General features: G+C 40.5%; 1 protein-coding gene across 1 annotated transcript in view; it reads right to left on the reverse strand.

Moving 5' to 3' along the window:
* Nucleotides 1-8,434: 8,434 nt before the first annotated feature.
* The window catches only part of SLC10A6 (solute carrier family 10 member 6), a 32,786-nt gene continuing 22,628 nt past the window's right edge, over nucleotides 8,435-18,592 (reverse strand). The window contains exons 3-6 of the mRNA XM_037830205.1: nucleotides 17,408-17,496; nucleotides 14,092-14,267; nucleotides 11,484-11,641; nucleotides 8,435-10,172 (exon numbers count right to left, since the gene is read on the reverse strand). Of these exons, the coding sequence (XP_037686133.1) occupies nucleotides 9,952-10,172; nucleotides 11,484-11,641; nucleotides 14,092-14,267; nucleotides 17,408-17,496 (644 nt within the window). The 3' untranslated portion in view covers nucleotides 8,435-9,951. The remainder of the gene's footprint in view (nucleotides 10,173-11,483; nucleotides 11,642-14,091; nucleotides 14,268-17,407; nucleotides 17,497-18,592) is intronic.

The raw sequence follows: 18,592 nt of genomic DNA on the forward strand, positions 1-18,592 counted from the left end.
GATAGAAAAGAGAAATGATTGTTAAGGAAAATTCATAATTTTTACATCTGTGGTTTCTGTGTAGCCTGCCAGACCTATGGGTTTTTAAAATGACTATCAAAATGTAATGTGATAGTCTAAGAAATTAAAAAGAACAGCTCATACAGCTATCCTACAGTCATAGATACCTTCGATAGTAAGGGACTGTGTTCCCATTTTAAATAATTCCTAACATTTCAGGTAATTAGTCATGGTGGAGAGAAGTGTAACAGAAATTGTGTTTGGTCTGCATAATACTTCAAAGCCAATTTAAATTTTAATGTATCAAGGACTACGTTTGATGGCAAGTAACAAAAAAACTAAACAAACAAGAACATAAAAAAATAGGATTTTTTTCTTTCTGCAAGAAAACAAGTTCAAAAGTAGGCAGCTGCTGGGATTGATTCTACAGCTCAAAAATCATCTGGGTCATTCCTTCATGGTCTGCAAATGTCTGCTGCAGCTTTAGCTGTTACATCCCCATTCCAGAAAGGAAATAGAAGAAATTGACGAGGAATTTCTTGCCAAGGAGGAAGGGTCAGTCAGTTCATAGCGCAAGAAAGCAAAATTTCCCAGAAACCATGAGCAGACTTCTTTCTTCATAAGAACTGTGTCATAGGGCCACCTCTGGCTTCAAGACAGTTATTTTTAGCTAGCCATATCACTGTCCTGAGTAAAATCTTGGCTCTGTCAGAGGTTGCTTAGAGACCAAGAAAAGGGAACCAATGATTAACTGGGTTAGGCGGAATCACCCTTTCTCCACTAGGGGTGTTGGACACTGCGTAAGAGAAGAGAAGGGGGAATAGCGCTCACTGGTCGCCTCCCGTGCATTGTATCAAGTGTCCACATTACCTCCTTTTCAGGGTGCTTAGGATTGAATGTGTCACCATTTAAAGATTGGAAACTGAAGCCCAGAGGAGTTGTCACTTGCCCAAGTTTGCCCAATAACACATGTAGGAATTCAGATTCAATTCCAAGCCTGGCAGCCTTCAGCCCACAACTCCAGAGGATTCCTAGTTCTTTAAGTGGACACAACAAGGATCACTGGCCCTACTTCTGAGCTTCGTAGGCCTAGGCTTTTAGTAATTCATTATTCTTTAGATCAGTTACAATACAATTTATTTAATTAGGGTTTTGTTTGTTTGTTTGTTTGTTTTTTATCTTCATTTTATTGAGATATATTCACATACCACGCAGTCATACAAAACAAATCGCACTTTCGATTGTTCACAGTACCATTACATAGTTGTACATTCATCACCTAAATCAATCCCTGACACCTTCATTAGCACACACACACAAATAACAAGAATAATAATTAGAGTGAAAAAGAGCAATTGAAGTTAAAAAGAACCCTGGGTACCTTTGTCTGTTTGTTTCCTTCCCCTATTTTTCTACTCATCCATCCATAAACTAGACAAAGTGGAGTTTGGTCCTTATGGCATTCCCAATCCCACTGTCACCCCTCATAAGCTACATTTTTATACAACTGTCTTCAAGATTCTTGGGTTCTGGGTTGTAGTTTGATAGTTTCAGGTATCCACCACCAGCTACCCCAATTCTTTAGAACCTAAAAAGGGTTGTCTAAAGTGTGCGTAAGAGTGCCCACCAGAGTGACCTCTCGGCTCCTTTTGGAATCTCTCTGCTACTGAAGCTGATTTCATTTCCTTTCACATCCCCCTTTTGGTCAAGACGATGTTCTCCGTCCCACGATGCCAGGTCTACATTCCTCCCCGGGAGTCATATTCCACGTTGCCAGGGAGATTCACTCCCCTGGGTGTCTCATCCCACGTAGTGGGGAGGGCAGTGATTTCACCTTTCAAGTTGGCTTAGCTAGAGAGAGGGCCACATCTGAGCAACAAAGAGGCATTCGGGAGGAGGCTCTTAGGCACAATTATAGGGCAGCCTAGCCTCTCCTTTGCAGCAACTGTCTTCCCAAGGGTAAAACCTATGGTAGAGGGCTCAACCCACCAAACCACCAGTCCCCCATATCCGCGGCCATGCCAGCAACCATCGAGGCGGGGCAGGCAAACGCCCCTGCATTCTCCACAGGCTCCTCAAGGGGGCACCACATCTTTTTTTCCTTGTTTTTCTTTTTTTTTTTTTTTAACTTTCCCTTCTTTTTTAAATCAACTGTATGAAAAAAAGTTAAAAAGAAAACAAACATACAATAAAAGAACATTTCAATGAGACCATAACAAGGGAGTAAGAAAAAGACAACTAATCTAAGATAACTGCTTAGCTTCCAACATGTTCCTACTTTACCCCAAGAAAGTTACCTAATCTAGCAACATTTCTGTGAACTTCTTCCTACTATATCCATTACAAATTAACAGACCATAGTCATTCCTGGGCATTCCCAGAACATTAAATAGCTTATCTGTTCTTCTTGGATTATTGTTCCCCCTTCCTTAATTGCTCTCTATTGCTAGTTCCCCTACATTCTACATTATAAACCATTTGTTTTACATTTTTCAAAGTTCGCATTAGTGGTAGCATATAATGTTTCTCTTTTTGTGCCTGGCTTATTTCGCTCAGCATTATGTCTTCAAGGTTCATCCATGTTGTCATATGTTTCACGAGATCGTTCCTTCTTACTGCCGTGTAGTATTCCATCGTGTGTATATACCACATTTTATTTATCCACTCATCTGTTGAAGGACATTTGGGTTGTTTCCATCTCTTGGCAATTGTGAATAATGCTGCTATGAACATTGGCGTGCAGATATCTGTTCGTGTCACTGCTTTCCGACCTTCCGGGTATATACCGAGAAGTGCAATCGTTGGATCGAATGGTAACTTTATATCTAGTTTTCTAAGATACTGCCAGACTGACTTCCAGAGTGGCTGAACCATTATACAGTCCCACCAACAATGGATAGGAAGACTAAATGTCATTAAGATGTCAATTCTACCCAAACTCTATATATTTAGCAATTTCTCTTGCTATTTCTTCGTTAACCCACTGATTGTTTAGGAGTGTGTTGTTTAACCTCCAGGTATTTGTGAATTTTCTAAGTCTCTGATGGTTATTGACTTCTAATTGTATTCCATTGTGGTCAGAGAATGTGCTTTGAATAATTTCAATCTTTTTAAATTTACTGAGGCTTCTTTTATGTCCCAGCATATGATCTATTCTGGAGAAAGTTCCGTGAGCACTAGAAAAGTATGTGTATCCTGGTGATTTGGGATGTAATGCCCTGTATATGTCTGTTAAATCTAATTCATTTATCAGATTGTTTAGGTTTTCAATTTCCTTATTGGTCTTCTGTCTGGTTGATCTATCTATAGGAGAGAGTGATGTGTTGAAGTCTCCCACAATTATTGTGGAAACATCAATTGCTTCCTTTAGTTTTGCCAGTGTTTCTCTCATGTATTTTGTGGCACCTTGATTGGGTGCATAGACATTTACGATTGTTATTTCTTCTTGTTGAATTGCCCCTTTTATTAGTATGTAGTGGCCTTCTTTGTCTCTCAAAACATCCCTGCATTTGAAATCTATTTTATCTGAGATTAATATTGCTACACCTGCTTTCTTTTGGCTGTAGCTTGCATGAAATATTTTTTTCTATCCTTTCACTTTCAGTTTCTTTGTGTCCCTGTGTCTAAGATGAGTCTCTTGTATGCAACATATTGATGGTTCATTTTTTTTGATCCATTCTGCAAATCTATATCTTTTAATTGGTGAGTTTAATCCATTTACATTCAACGTTATAACCGTGAAGGCATTTCTTGAATCAGCCATCTTATCCTTTGGTTTATGTTTGTCATATTTTTCCCCTCTATCTATTACTATCCTTTATTGTACCCATACCGAATCTCTTTAGTACTGAACCTTTCTCCAAGTCTCTCTGTCCTTTCTTTGTTTCTCTGTCTGTAGGGCTCCCTTTAGTATCTCCAGTAGGGCAGGTCTCTTGTTAGCATATTCTCTCAGCATTTGTTTGTCTGTGAAAAATTTAAGCTTTCCCTCAAATTTGAAGGAGAGCTTTGCTGGATAAAGTATTCTTGGCTGGAAATTTTTCTCACTCAGAATTTTAAATATATCGTGCCACTGCCTTCTCGCCTCCATGGTAGCTGCTGAGTAGTCACTACTTAGTCTTATGCTGTTTCCTTTGTATGTGGTGAATTGCTTTTCTCTTGCTGCTTTCAGAACTTGCTCCTTCTCTTCCGTGTTTGACAGTGTGATCAGAATATGTCTCGGAGTGGATTTATTTGGATTTATTCTATTTGGAGTTCGCTGAGCATTTATGATTTGTGTATTTATGTTGTTTAGAAGATTTGGGAAGTTTTCCCCAACAATTTCTTTGAATACTCTTCCTAGACCTTTACCCTTTTCTTCCCCTTCTGGGACACCAATGAGTCTTATATTTGGACGTTTCATATTATCTATCATATCCCTGAGGTCCATTTCGATTTTTTCAATTTTTTTCCCCATTCTTTCTTTTATGCTTTCATTTTCCATTCTGTCATCTTCCAGGTCACTGATTCATTGTTCAACTTCCTCTAGTCTTGTACTATGAGTGTCCAGAATGTTTTTAATTTGGTCAACAGTTTCTTTAATTTCCATAAGATCATCCATTTTTTTATTTAGTCTTGCAATGTCTTCTTTATGCTCTTCTAGGGTCTTCTTCATCTCCTTTGTATCCCGTACTATGGTCTCATTGTTCATCTTTAGTTCTTTGAGTAGCTGCTCTAGGTGCTGTGTCTCTTCTGGTCTTTTGATTTGGGTGCTTGGGCTTGGGTTATCCATATCGTCTGGTTTTTTCATATGCTTTATAATTTTCTGTTGTTTTTGGCCTCTTGGCATTTGCTGAACTTGATAGGGTTCTTTTAGGATTTGTAGACCAATTGAAGTCCTTATCTCTAATTTATCAGATCTACAGCTTCGTGGAGTACACTTTCTCTAACTAACCAGCAGGTGGCGTCCACGAGCCACCTGTTCTCCACAAGCCAGTTCTCCCCTGCTTTGCCTTTTTGGTGAGTGGGGGAGTGAGTCTTGTGGGGTCCAATTGGTGTACCAAGCTTGCGTGTGTAGTTGGTGTTGCCCGCCCTGTATATGGGGCGTGTTTCTGGGCAGTCAGGGAAGGGGAGTGGCTCTAACAATCAAATCTCCCTGGTGATCCTAGAGTTTTAAAGCTGCTGCAATAGTCTAATCCTTAAGTTCAGTCCTGCCACAGTTTTTCTCTGCCACTGACCCACAAGTCCTAGGTAATGGCGTATGGCTCCTGAGACTTGCAAGTGGGCCCCTCTTCCAGGCTGTGCACCCCAGGTCCTCTGTTGAGGGATGACTGTGCTATGTCACAGGTGTGTGCCGTCCCCCCAGGGCAGTTCTGGGCTGCTGGGCTGTGTAGGGAGGCTCCCAGTCTGCTGAAATGATGGCTGAATGGGGCTTTGTTAATTCACACTGCTCCACCTTCCCAACTCTGGGACAATCAGCTGAGGTTGCAGGGAAGGCTAATGTCCACACCCAGTTTTGTGGTATGTGCCTGTTATTTGAAGCGCTTCCGTCACACTGGGTTGTCTGGGGCAACTCTGGGCTATGGGGCTGGCGACGGGCAGGAGTGTTTCCTGTCCACCAGGATGATGGCTGTGAGCAGACACCCCCCTTTTCTTGGGAAGTTGTGGTGTTTAGTGAATTTTCTCAGCCACTGGATTATTGCCTTTTGTCTCAGAGCTCTCTTAGTTCTGCTCTTGTCTTGACCTGCCCAAATTGCAAGTCTTTGAAGCTTTCTGTATTGGGCTTCTTAGAGTGATTGTTTTAGAAAAAGAAAAAAGGATTAAAAAAAAGGGCCCTCCTCTGAGATCTAATGGGTTATTGAAATGCTAAGAGACAAAGCAATTAGGGCCATTAAGGAAAGGTCCACAGGGCAGAGAGATCAGCTTTTCTTTGGGATTTGCATATGAGCCTCAGGGCCTGAGCTCTGCCCTTCCCCTTTCTATGTTCACCAGAACTCCAAAAATCCTCCGCTTTTATTTTGGAGTTTTTCGTGTTGTTTTTTTCTATGCCTGTCTCCTCTCTGCTGGGCTGGCTGCTCTCAGATTCTCTGGTATCTGGTCTCAGTCTATCTATGGTTGGAGTTTGGATCAGTAGAATGAGTTTCTGATAAGGGCTGCCACTGCAGTTCTCCCTTCTCCTTCCCGGAGCTGACAGCCCCTCCTCCCACGGGACTGAGCCTGGCAGGGAGGGATGCGGGTCCCCTGGCCGCAAAAACTTACAGATTTCGCTGATCTCAGCAGTTCCACGTTTTCATGAGTGTTGTATGAAGTATGCCCGAAGTCAGATTGCTCTGTGGTGTCCAGTCCACGCAGTTCCTGGCTTTCTACCTACTTTCCTGGAGGAGTAACTAAAACATACAGCTCACCAGTCCGCCATCTTGCCCCGCCTCTCTGTTTTGTTTTGTTTTTAAGTTATCTTTGTCCTAAAGATAGTCTGTGGTCTCCTGGACAGCTTGACTACCTCCAGTTCTCCTCAGTGGCCCATTTACAGACCATGTCTGGAGACGGCAGTTTTCTAGCATGACAGCTTCCAAAACATTCACTCGATTTCTGTGGTTTCTTAAAGAATGGCCTTTTGTAGACTTTTGTAGACCTGTCCCCCATCCTGAGGATGCCTTGACTGTGGTAAATACCTACCACAGTTGATGCTTTCAGAGCAGAGAGTTGAACATTATCAATTTTGTGTTTGGTGCCTATGTAGAGATTTATAAATTCACTTTTTGTGGATTCTTTAAAACTCATAGTAATGCTCATTTTAGACCTCGGACTCTTAACTCACAACTATTGACCATGTGCACTGCAATGATTGCTTTTCTCCCTGTCTGCCTCATGACTGCTGTTATGTCCCATGTGTCTCATAGCACAGACTATGAGATCAACATTTATCAAATAGATAAATGGAAATCCCAAAGTAGTAAAGCTGCAGTTGAGAATTAACCACCCTGTCACAAATCTGCTTAATTTCCAAATAAAATGTACTGTGACTCTAAGACCCAATGGGGATCTATCTATATAAAACAACTTTCTTAAATGTTGTAAAAATACCATAATAATCATTGTCATTATATTAACCCACATGTTCTTGGAAATTTTTTTTTAATTTGTGGGGAGGGAGGGATGGTCAGACATACTGAAGACATACTGCATAGGAAGGTGCCACCCCTCCTCCCACAGGCTCCTCCCCTGTCCCCTGGGTTGCGCTGTGCCTGCCCCTCAGCCCCTTCCCTTGAGGCCTGGGTAAAGCCGTCACCATGACCTACACAGCCCTCCAGTGATGTGGCCTCTGCTATCCCCGGCCTCGTGTCCTCCCTGTCTCGTGCTTCCTCCAGCCTCACCGCCTCCCTGCTTTTCCTCCAACCACTGGGCAGGTTCCCCCTCAGCCCAGCCTCTCCTCCACCTCTTCCCCACCAGTCGTGTGCCTTCTCCCAGATCTCCACAACACCTGCCCCCTCACTTTCTTCAGATTTTTGTTCGAATGCCCCGTTGCCAACAGGACCTACCCCAGACCGCCCTATTTAAAACTTTGGCCCCACCCGCAGCATTCTCAATTCCCCATACCCTGCTCTACTTTTCCCCAAGGCACATATCGCCTTCTAACCTCTCTACAATTTACATTACCATCATGTTTAGCATCTGTCTCCTCCCCAGTGAGATCTCCTTGAAGGAAGGCATTTGTCCATTTTGTTCACATATATAACCCATGGCACACAGTATGGGCTCAGTATAGATGTGTTAAAAGAACCAAAGAAAGAAGGAAGGAATGAGTGGACTTGCTTTTAGGGGACCAGCCTCACACCCCTCAAACAATGATAACACATGGAGCCAGCTACCTCCCCTTTCCCCCATACACCCAAGCAAGCCCCATGGTGAGCACAGGGTCCTGACGAGGCCCGGGAAGACTCAAGGCTGGAACTGTGCCTACTCAACTGGGAATTCCACCAAGGCTGCTAAGAGGGTGGAGCGTCAGCCTGGAGCTACTGGGGGACCCTGTGCCATCGGGAGGGGACAGATTGAAGCCCACCTAGGGCCAACTATAGCAGGGAAAAGATTCCTGGGTTCATCACATGAGCCCCAGACCACATCAAGTCTGGGTTTTCAGTTACATCTTGGAAATATTTTTAAAAGAAAAATGTAAAGCACTAAATCTCAGACAATATACTTTCTCACGAATTTCAAAACTTGCAAATAAAAATTAAAAAAGTAGAAGCAAATACAGTCCCAACAAAAGAAAAAGCTGTAGAAGTTATGTGATAAGGGTCACATTTCAAATAAGTAGAGAAAAGATGAATCATTCAATATATGTTGGGATAATAATTTAGCCATTAAAATATTAAGCTTTTAACATACCACACACAAAAATAAATTCAAAATGGATTAAATATGTACGTTTGGTCCATAAAAATACTAGAAAAATATATGGGAAAATATTTTTAATAATGTCAGAATGGAGAAGGATGGGTTTTACCTCCTGCTGGGCACTATTTACTTAATGGGAAGATAAGAAATACAAATAGCGACTAATAATTATGTTGTATAAAAATTACTCCCTGTAAAGGAGCCAAATACATTCTCAAAAAGGAATCTTATCACAACTCACAATCCACAGAAAAACATGAATATTCTAACATTTGACACATAACGAGGTCAAAATACTGATTTAAAAGACAAAGCAGAATATGTAAAAAAACGCAAAACTTCTGTATAGGAAAAAAAAATAAAGAAAAACAAAAGATGAAAGAGTAGGGAAAATGCTGACTCTATAGTTGACCCTATAGGACAAAGGGCACTCTCCATAATGTATTCACATCTGTAATTCAAAAAGGAAAAAACGCAATATAGAAAAGTGGGTGCAACATGAACAGGCAAGTATTTTTGAAAAATGCTCAACCTCGTAATTTTTAAAATATGATTTCAAATGAATTGCAAACATTATAAGAGATGCATAATTCTTCAGATTGGTGTGACCGGGAAACTAGGTCCTCTTGTGACAATGGAGAGCGATCTCTCCAACGTTTTAATGTGTAGTTGGCCCGGCAATGCAACTCTTAGGAGTGATCCTTATAGAAATAACGTTTTCAAGTGCAAGAGTGCTTGTAGCAGCATTGTAACACCAGTAAAGGGAAAGTTATTCTAAATGTCCATGAATAAGGATTGGTTAAAATAATGACAGTCTTCCCATGCAATGTAGCCACTGTTCTAAAGAATGAGGTAGGTTAATACACACTGACATGGAAAGATGTTCCATAATATGCCATTGAGTGACTAACAAAATAGTATATGTGGAATGAACTCCATCTTTGTAAAATGATGCACATGTGTATATATATATCAGAAGGATATGTGTGTGTGTATCTCTAGGAAGTGAAAATATGGGACTTTCACTTTTTAACATTACTGTGTTCTTTAAATTCTCTCTAAACCTTTATTACATCTGTAATAAAAAAAAGATAAAGCCTTTAAAATACAACAATCATTTAGGAGAGGGTCCCACATGTGATAGGAGTTGTGTGTTCCCTCCCCCGTGCTCCAAAGTACCTGTTCAAAGTCAAGAAACCACAGCGGTCCAGACTCTGCGGTATGAGGTAACATCTCTGCACAGATTTCTAAACTCCTGTTAGATTCAAATCTACCAAGTGAGGATGACTTTACCTGACGAAGGGGATTACCCACTGAGGGGCACTCTTTACAGTGTGGGAAGGCAAGAACACATACAGCAGTTAGGAAATAGGTTGGGTAAACCCTCAAAAAGAATTCACTGGACAGCAGTGGAATACATTCTCAAAAAGGGACCTTATCACAATTCACAATGCATGCAAATATATAAATATTCTACCACCAGACCATTAAATAGTCACACAGGCCCAACTGACAGAATCCATGCATCAGCTCCACACTGTCTCTACCAGCCTCTGAAGAGGAAGGGAACTGTCAGGCCAGCTAGTCCCTTCTGGTCACGTGAAGAGATTCCTGTTGGCTTGAGAGCCTGTGGAGAGCCAACACCCCAGATGGCCCTGGAGTTTCAGTGGCTTCTTCATTCATCTCTAAGAAAATACTGGTCTCTTGAGGAGATGTGATTTGCATCTTCTGACAGGCTTTTGCACAACCAGGGTTCTCTTGTCTGTGTTTGTTCCTCAGTCTCCTCTTGTATATCTGATATGCTAGATGTTTAAAAAAAATACAATTATTAAAAATCACCATAACAAAGATTATAATTCAGTAATGTGTAGATGTCAAGACTTTAGGGATTGTTTGCTTTGGGACTTTAGGGATTGTTTCCCTTTGGTAGAAAGGGAAAAGAGAAATTAAAAAAGAAAACTACTCAACAAAATGATTCAGTGTTTCAGAATAGTTCCTTCTGTCTCGAATGGACCATGTGCAATTGAGACGCCTTCTTCAGGTCACTGACTCATTCATTCATTCAGTCAGCTGGTCAGTAAATCCTTGTGGAGGGCCTATTGTGTATCAGCCACCATCCTGGGTGCTGGGATGTAGCTGAATGTTCCTTCCCTCACAGTCCCTCCATAAGAAGGAATTAAATCTTGGAACTAAGGCCAGGAGTTTTATTCTAATAGAATTTCTCTTATCTTGTGGGAAAATTAACCCTCAAGCCAACTATTCTACAGATTCCCCTTACTATGATTGTTATATCAGTAATTATCCAGTCTTAGAGCCTTTTTGCTGACAACAGTAAAAACTTATGATGGCCCAAGTTTCAATATACATATACATATGTTCTATATGTATGTGTATGTTTAAATATATGCATATATAAATTGTATTTCATAGTTGAAAAATATTTTACAGCCATTAGGTATGAGTCTTATTCACAGAAACAATAAGAAATAACTGCATTTGGGAGAACTCAAGGCTTTGGGAGAACTCAAGGCTATTGATGAGGCAACAAATAACAAATGCCTATGTTTGGTAAACATCAGCTTTTAAATCAGTGACTGCTCAATGAGGTTTTGTCTTATCAAGTTTTGGGCTCTAAGTTCTTCTTTAACCACTTTTATCCCTTTTCTGAATTTCTACAGCATCTATCTGGCCTTCAATCACATTTTGTCTTGTGTTGTTATTGAGCCTTTCCTACATGTCTATCTTGTCTTTCCACCCAGATGCCAAGGGCTCTAAGTTCTGATAGTGCATTGGTTTTTGTTTGTTTGTTTGGGTTTTTTTTTTTAATTAGAGAAAGATCATGTGCAAAACACCGAGTTCACATATTATGCATTGGTTTTGTGAAGTGTATTCGTTTATAATTACAGGCCTACCTTCAAATGGTTTTTTATACTTTTCTGTAAAACTCTCACTTTGTAGCAAAGGCTCCTGTTGATAGACTTTATTTTCCCCCAGAAATGTGAGGCTGAAAATGTATCATAGTGGCACTACATGCAAGATTGGATTGCAAAAGGAAGCAGTAAGTCAGGTCGACCAATTTTTGGTCAAGTCTGTGCAATGGCAGCTCCACCCACCTGCAATAATGACAAATCCATCCAACAGTTGGAAGAGCCCATAGGCCAATGGGAAGCTAAACATTTGGACCAATTGCTTGGCAGTGAAAGATAACTGGAGCATGGTGACACACATCTGAATATTCTGTGCTCCAGTTTCCAAGGAAATAGTCCTGCATCTGCCAATGAAATGATTTTTCAAAGTTAAATACTAGCAATATGGATTGTTCTAAATTTTCTCTTAAACAATATGTAACAATAGGTGTAAGTTATAAGTTTAGGCCACTAAAAATGTTCACTCATTCAACAATTATTTGCTAAGTGCCTACTCTGTAGGCAGCCCTAGGAATCTGGGTGGAAAGACAAGATAGACATGTAGGAAAGGCTCAATAACAACACAAGACAAAATGTGATTGAAGGCTGTAGAAAAGGGATACAAGTGGTTAAAGAAGTCTTCACAAAGGAGGATTGAGACTTAAGGATGGAAAGAGTGGAAGATGCATTTAATGTGGGGGGAAAAATGATTGGAAGAAAAGATCCAGGGATAGATAAGAGCTTGGCTCATTCAGGAAGCAATGAATGTACGATAAGCAGTGGAGGCTTAGAGGAATGAGAACAGAACATTGAGTTAGAGATAATGGAACAGATAAACTATTCAACACTTGAACACAATCAGTAGACTAACCAAAAAGCTTAAATGAAAATCAAATGTCTACAATGGTTGTCTGGTTAAAGGGCTTAGTAATGACTTTTTTCTATTTTTCTATACATATATGTTTTTTTATTATTGCAGAAAATGAAATAAACCTGAAAAAGAAAAATGAGGGAGGAAGGGGGGACATGAGCAGGAACCTGGGGGCTGGGTTAAGCAGTTTCACCTGTCTCCGGTTTAGAATAGGCATCTTTGCAGGTTTTATGCAAAAAAAAGATGAAAGAGGTGTTTCAGAGAACAAATTAGCATCTCTGTGCAGGCTGGACTGGAATGGGGAGGTAACAAGGGTGTGTGACTGTGGGGGTAGAAACACTGTCACAGGTACAAGGCAAGTCCTGTGGCTCTTATTTTCTTTCTACTTACCCTTTTGCTCGCTACCCTTTTTTCAGACCATGCTCTTCCAGAGCCCTGGGCAGTGACTCTGATGTGGTTAAGCGACAAAGCTGGCCCCCTACACCGACCACTCACAATGGCCAATATCCCAGCACTGATCTTTCACAAGCCACCTTGCCATGGGAATTCTTTCTCTCCACCTACAGTTATATTTCAGTCATTCGATAGGCTGTGTTCCTAATGGTTGACTTTCTGGCTCTATCAACTGATCAAGTTACATGGCTTCTCTGACGCTAACTCGCTGTAGAATGAAGGTAAAGACAGTACCCACCTCTCAGGGTTGTGGGAAGAAGTGAATGAGACGGGCTGGATGGGACCTTTACCCAGTGCTTGGTACAAACTAAGGGTTTCCCACATAGACTAGAAACAGCCTAAGGCCAATTCAAAATGGCCCAATCTCCACCTTTGGAATTCATCTGCTTAGTTTATTTTTCTTTAATAATTTGTTACTGGATTTTAGAGGTAGTACATACTCATTGTAAAAAAAAAAAAAAAATTTTAGAAAACATTCCAAAAAAACTTTTTAAGAACCTAAAATTACCCTTAATCCCACCACTCCAAATAAACACCATTACCATATGAAGTATCCCTTCCTTGCATGTAATTTTATGGCTCCCTTCTACAAAATTGGAATCAAAATGTTTACTGTTTTACATATTCTTCTTTTCAATGTGAATTTATCTCTTAAGCGTTTTCCAAAATCATTAAAATTGATGCATCATATTCCATCACATGGACAAATGATGATTAAATATCTCCCTTTTGTTAGACATTTAAATTGCTTACACATTTATTTTTATAAACAATTGCAATAGACATCTCAGCACATCAATATTCATGTGCATATCTGATAGTACTAACTTTAAAATAGATTTATAAGCCTGAAATCACTGTTAATAGTATAAATATTTATCAGCCTATTGATAGGACATTAAACTGCCTTCCGCAGGGTATATACCGATATACATTCCCACCATAATTGTATGAAAATACTCATCTCATTGTAGGTATGCCAACATAGTCTTCATACTTCATAATATTTTTTTAATTATATGCCGCAACTTAGAAGGATAAGATTCAAGGAAACAATCCTATCTTATTTCTCATGTTTGTCTTCTTTCTCCTCTTGTCCGTTATGGCGAGCACATTTTTAAAATTGCCACAATAGATAAAGGCTTAGTCTTGTGAAACTTGCTCCTGCCCGAGACTGATTTCTATTTTTAGTGAAACCATCTCACTCCCTCTCCTATTTAATTACCAGAATAAGAAATGCTTCCAGATTTCAACAAGTAGTACTAAACCCCTATCCTGATTTCACAGATGACAACCTCCTGTCAATTTGGCCTTCATGTTAGTGATCTTACCGTGCTCTTTTCACCCTCTTCATGCTCTGCTGCCCGGTTCCTTCCACCACTCAAGTCAAGATTCTACACATCGCCTGACACAGCCAGGTGGCAAAGCCTGCCCATGGCCGTGTGCTCAGTTTACCTCCCTCGAAAACGCCTGTGGATAATGTAACTGTACCTCTGCCAAGACTGGTGGGTAAGCAGTGCCAGCAGAAAGCCTGTGACGTGGCCGATCAAAGGAAAGATGAAACTGATGGTGAGAAGGGAGATGTCTGACTTCCAAGATCCTTTAGCCAGAACCACTCCAGCGACTGCGACCACCAAGAGGAGGGCCCCACCAATGACGGCCCCGATCTAAAGTAAACCGATAAAATAAGCACATGCAAACATCAGGGTTGGGTTTTGTTTTGTTTTTGTTTTTGTTTTTTTGGCTCTATGAAGCGAAGTCCAACACTGCACTAAAAGACTTGGAACCTGTAAGTTTTAAAATAAAGGGTGGGGGGTGGTTAGAGGCCAACTAGTCCAATTTCATTTTGCAGAGGAGAAACCTGCTCTCAAGCAATTGGCTTCACTTGAAATTGATGGGGCAGGACACAAATCTAAGCTCCTTATTTTATGACAGGGGCTCCTTTTCTCCTACAGGTAGAGGATCTGGCCAGAAGGATAGCATAGTAGAGGTTTTCACAGAAAGGGCAAAATTGTGAAAAAAGTGAAATATGACAATAAACTGCAACCCTCCTACATCACCTTAGACTCCTTCCTGATAACCAATTGTCCCCTTCTCATCTCTGCCATAAATGAAATTTACCCATTCTTCACTAGACAAGACAAGAAGTACTGACAGATACAGCTAGCCTCGCCCCAATGAATGCTGTGTCTCTTACTTTCTTGACTTAACCAAAATAAAACAAAGACACACAGAAAAAAAACTATTTCTAGTAGTTTTAGCTTTAGGTCAGATAGGAAGGAATGGAAAGATGACTCCATTCATATCAAGTGCACTGCAAACTGTGCACCTAGTATCAACCTTGGATTTGAAATGACTCGGGGTATGGAGAGAGGTGGTCATGCGGATCAAAAAAGCAAAACAAAACAATGTAACATGGATGTGCTCAAGGATCATTTTACTGTTCAAATACAGGGACAGATGGGGCCCCTCCCTAATGGGAAGATGGTAGAATGCACAAAAAAAGCCTCTGATTGTAAAAGCCACTCTTCATCTTTCTATCAAAAAGGGATTTCAAATTCTAGAATTCACAAGAGCAAATGAGGAAAGTTGAAGGTTGTTCAGAAAATGTAATAGATCTAAAAACTGAAAGAGGACTAAGAACAGAGAATGAAGATGAACTAAAATAATAATTAAAATAGCCTGTTTTCCTAAGGCATGCAAAAATATTCATGCATGTTTTTAAATTTTTTTCTACCACAAATCCTATGGAAACACCAAAGGAAAGGGGTTTTAAATCTACTCTTTAAAGATAATAAAACCAATGTACAGAAAATGTATTTGATCTCTCCTTTGACACTGATGGACCAATAGAGAATCTTAAAAAACCAAAATCATGGGAGTTTTTGCTAGATGCACTTTTAAGAGGTGTAAATCAAAACAATGAACATGAAAAGTAAGAGGGTTCCATGATCATGCTCTGTCCTCTTGTTTTGTAAACAAAATCCTAACCATACACTGCCAATCGGAAATTTTCTCCTATTGAAATAATAATGAATGTGGAAAAGAACAGACTTTATTCCATGAATATAGCTGACAGAGTGGAAATCAAACATGACAAGAGATGCTAGAGTCATCCGTATGCAATGCACAACATTTAAGCCTTTCTCCTGCTCTTGGTGTCCAACCGATTTGTCCACTTGTCAACCTCTCTTCTCTCATTCTTACTACTTCGTGGGGAGTGGGCTGCAAGTGACACAAGGGGAGTGAAGCTGGGCTTAGAGAGACCCCAAACAAAGAATTTAACATTATGGAACCAAGAGGCAATTTGGTTGCACCCAGAGCTGTAAGCCCTCATTTTTTCCCTTCCTGTTTCCTCCCTCAAAACTTTATCTCATTGGAGAAATGATGGGGAGTTTTCCAGTCTTGTGCCAGACTGAGAAATCAGTATCCATTTATGCAGGCAAGTGAAGTGGCAGTGTTCTGGCAGGTAGAACCAAACACAAGACCTTCAACTAAACCAAACCATAAATCCCAAACTAAAATAACTGAGGTTATTTGCTGAATGGAAAATTAACCCCATATGTTATTTCTTTATAAATGCAACATATAACTAAAATATTTTTTACACCTTGATGAAAGCAAAATATTATAATCGTATATATATGAAAACTATATATAATGGGAAAAATGAAAAACACCCTTGGGGATTGATATAATTGATCAGAATGTCTCCTCCCCAGCTAGCTTTGTTGGTTTTTTTTTTTTTTTTTTAAGCCACTTAACAAGAATATTTGATTGTTCTTTCAGCAGGCAAAAGACAACCAGGCCTACAAAGCTTAGTTACAAGCATTCCATGACCAGTGTCCTCAATCATTTCTGGATGGTTTCATTTAAACAGTCATATTCATGTGGTCAGCAGACCTTGCTCAAGTGATAAATGATAACATTAGGGACTCCCCTAAGAAAGCTTCCAGAAGACAGCCTTTCATCCTGCTGTTCCATAAACATACTCCTAAACATGGGGCTCCATTTCATGAACTCTTGAACAGCTTTCACCTCGAGAGTGCCTGTGGGAAACCCTGTCTGATGGTTAGGTTCATGTGTCAACTTGATCAGGTGATGGTGCCCAGGTGGCTGTCAAGCAAGCACTGGCCTAACAGATACTTCAAGGACACTTGTAGCTGGTTAATAAACCAGAAAGCTGGTTTATTAAATCATCAGTCAATCGATTGTATCTGTGGCTGATTACATCGGGAAGGGAGTGTCTTCTGCAACTCAATCAGTTGAAGACTTTTAAAGGACAAGAGAGAATTTTCACTTCTTTTTCTTCAGCTAGCCAGCCTCTCCTGAGGAGTTCATCAAAGACCTTCATTGGAGTTAATAGCTCGCGGCCTGCCCTACAGAATTTGGACTCGTGCATCCCCACAGTTGCATGAGACACTTTTATAGAATCTCATATTTACAGATCTCTCCTGTTTGTTCTGTTTCCCTCGAGAACACTAACTAATACACCCTGTGAATGGACGAGCATTGGGGCCCCTCTGTCCACGCACAGACCTTCACTCTTCTGTCACTAAAGCAAGAGCCCTAGTCTCCCCACAGTGTTGTAAACCTCAGTGTATGGACCCATGGGAATAAAAGAGCAAGGCTTAGAGAAGTGCAGGAAATATGGAGGCCAGAGCCAAAAATGCAGGGCACGTAAGCAAGACGGCTGGCTGTGGGGCTGAATTTGATTGGCTCATTTGTGCCTGGCGGCCATTGCCTACATATGTCTTTCAAGTCTCTGAGTCTGAGGCTGTGCTAACTGCAGTGTGGAGTCACTTACCTTGAGAATGACTTTGGATTGCTTTGACCACCTGTAATTCACATAGACCCCAAAGGCCACGGGGACGGTCAGGCACACAAGGGTGATTCCTGAAATGAAGGAAAATCCATCAGATGGCATCCCCTCTCATCCCGACAGTTCAGCCCTCCTCCAGAAGTTCTATTTCAATTAGATAAAGGCTTTAATTAAAGCTGAATTTATATCAGCATCCACCTCCAAAAGCAAAAAAAATCTCTGGAAGACAAATTTGATACTAATGAACGCCCCCACACCAGGCCCATCATTTTTCTCTCAGAATGCTTTGAAACACACATAGAATTTTAGAGACAACCAGGAATGTAATGATTAGAAAGGAGGAGGACCATTTTGTGTGTGAAATTCTTTGGCCGCTACATATCAGTGTCACCCCTCTATGACCACAGCTATTTTTTTCCATCTGAGTCCATTGGGACATGTACTTCATGAAGTAAATAAGACTGTTACAGACATAAAAACAGCCTCTGTTACACATACCAAAGCAAATTTCTCATATTCTCCAAGTGCAGCCAGGTAGCCCAAAGATGGATAGGAAAAAATGCCTTTCTAATTAGCAAGAGTAAATACAGGCACTGAAGGCAAGCTCAGTGGAGCAGAGGGTGTCCACTGGCCAGTAGGGCTCCATACACCGACATTTTCCAGTGCCACTTTCCAAATGCAGCCAAATCCCTGCACTACTAGCGCCAAAGTTATTTGAGTTGCTCATAACATTTCACTTTTTAATCATTTGTGAGTACCTCTCAGAATACGTTATCCAAAGATAATGTGAAATAACACACTGATCAACAAAAGCTGGACATAAAGTCATGTTTTCTAAATTGTTGTGCTCAAGTATTACAAATTCAGTGGGCTCCACCTGTCATCAGGAGCTGCATACATACATCAGGATGTACATAGTTTTGGACCAAGGGCTGTGAAAACTCAACGTCTTGAACCTTGAATGCATCATGTTGAGTGAAATAGCAACAGATCCAGGAGGGCAAGTAATTATTTCTTTTCTCAAGGGGAATGGGGAGTTAATGTTTAATTGGTAGTTTCTGTTTCGGGAGATGGAAAAGTTTGGGTAATGAACTGTGGTGATAGTAGCACAAACATTGGGAATGTAATTAACACCACTGAATTGTATATTTGAAAGTATTAAAATTGGGA

Source organism: Choloepus didactylus, chromosome 3, assembly GCF_015220235.1.
Source record: "Choloepus didactylus isolate mChoDid1 chromosome 3, mChoDid1.pri, whole genome shotgun sequence".
Classification (NCBI taxonomy): Eukaryota; Metazoa; Chordata; class Mammalia; order Pilosa; family Megalonychidae; genus Choloepus; species Choloepus didactylus.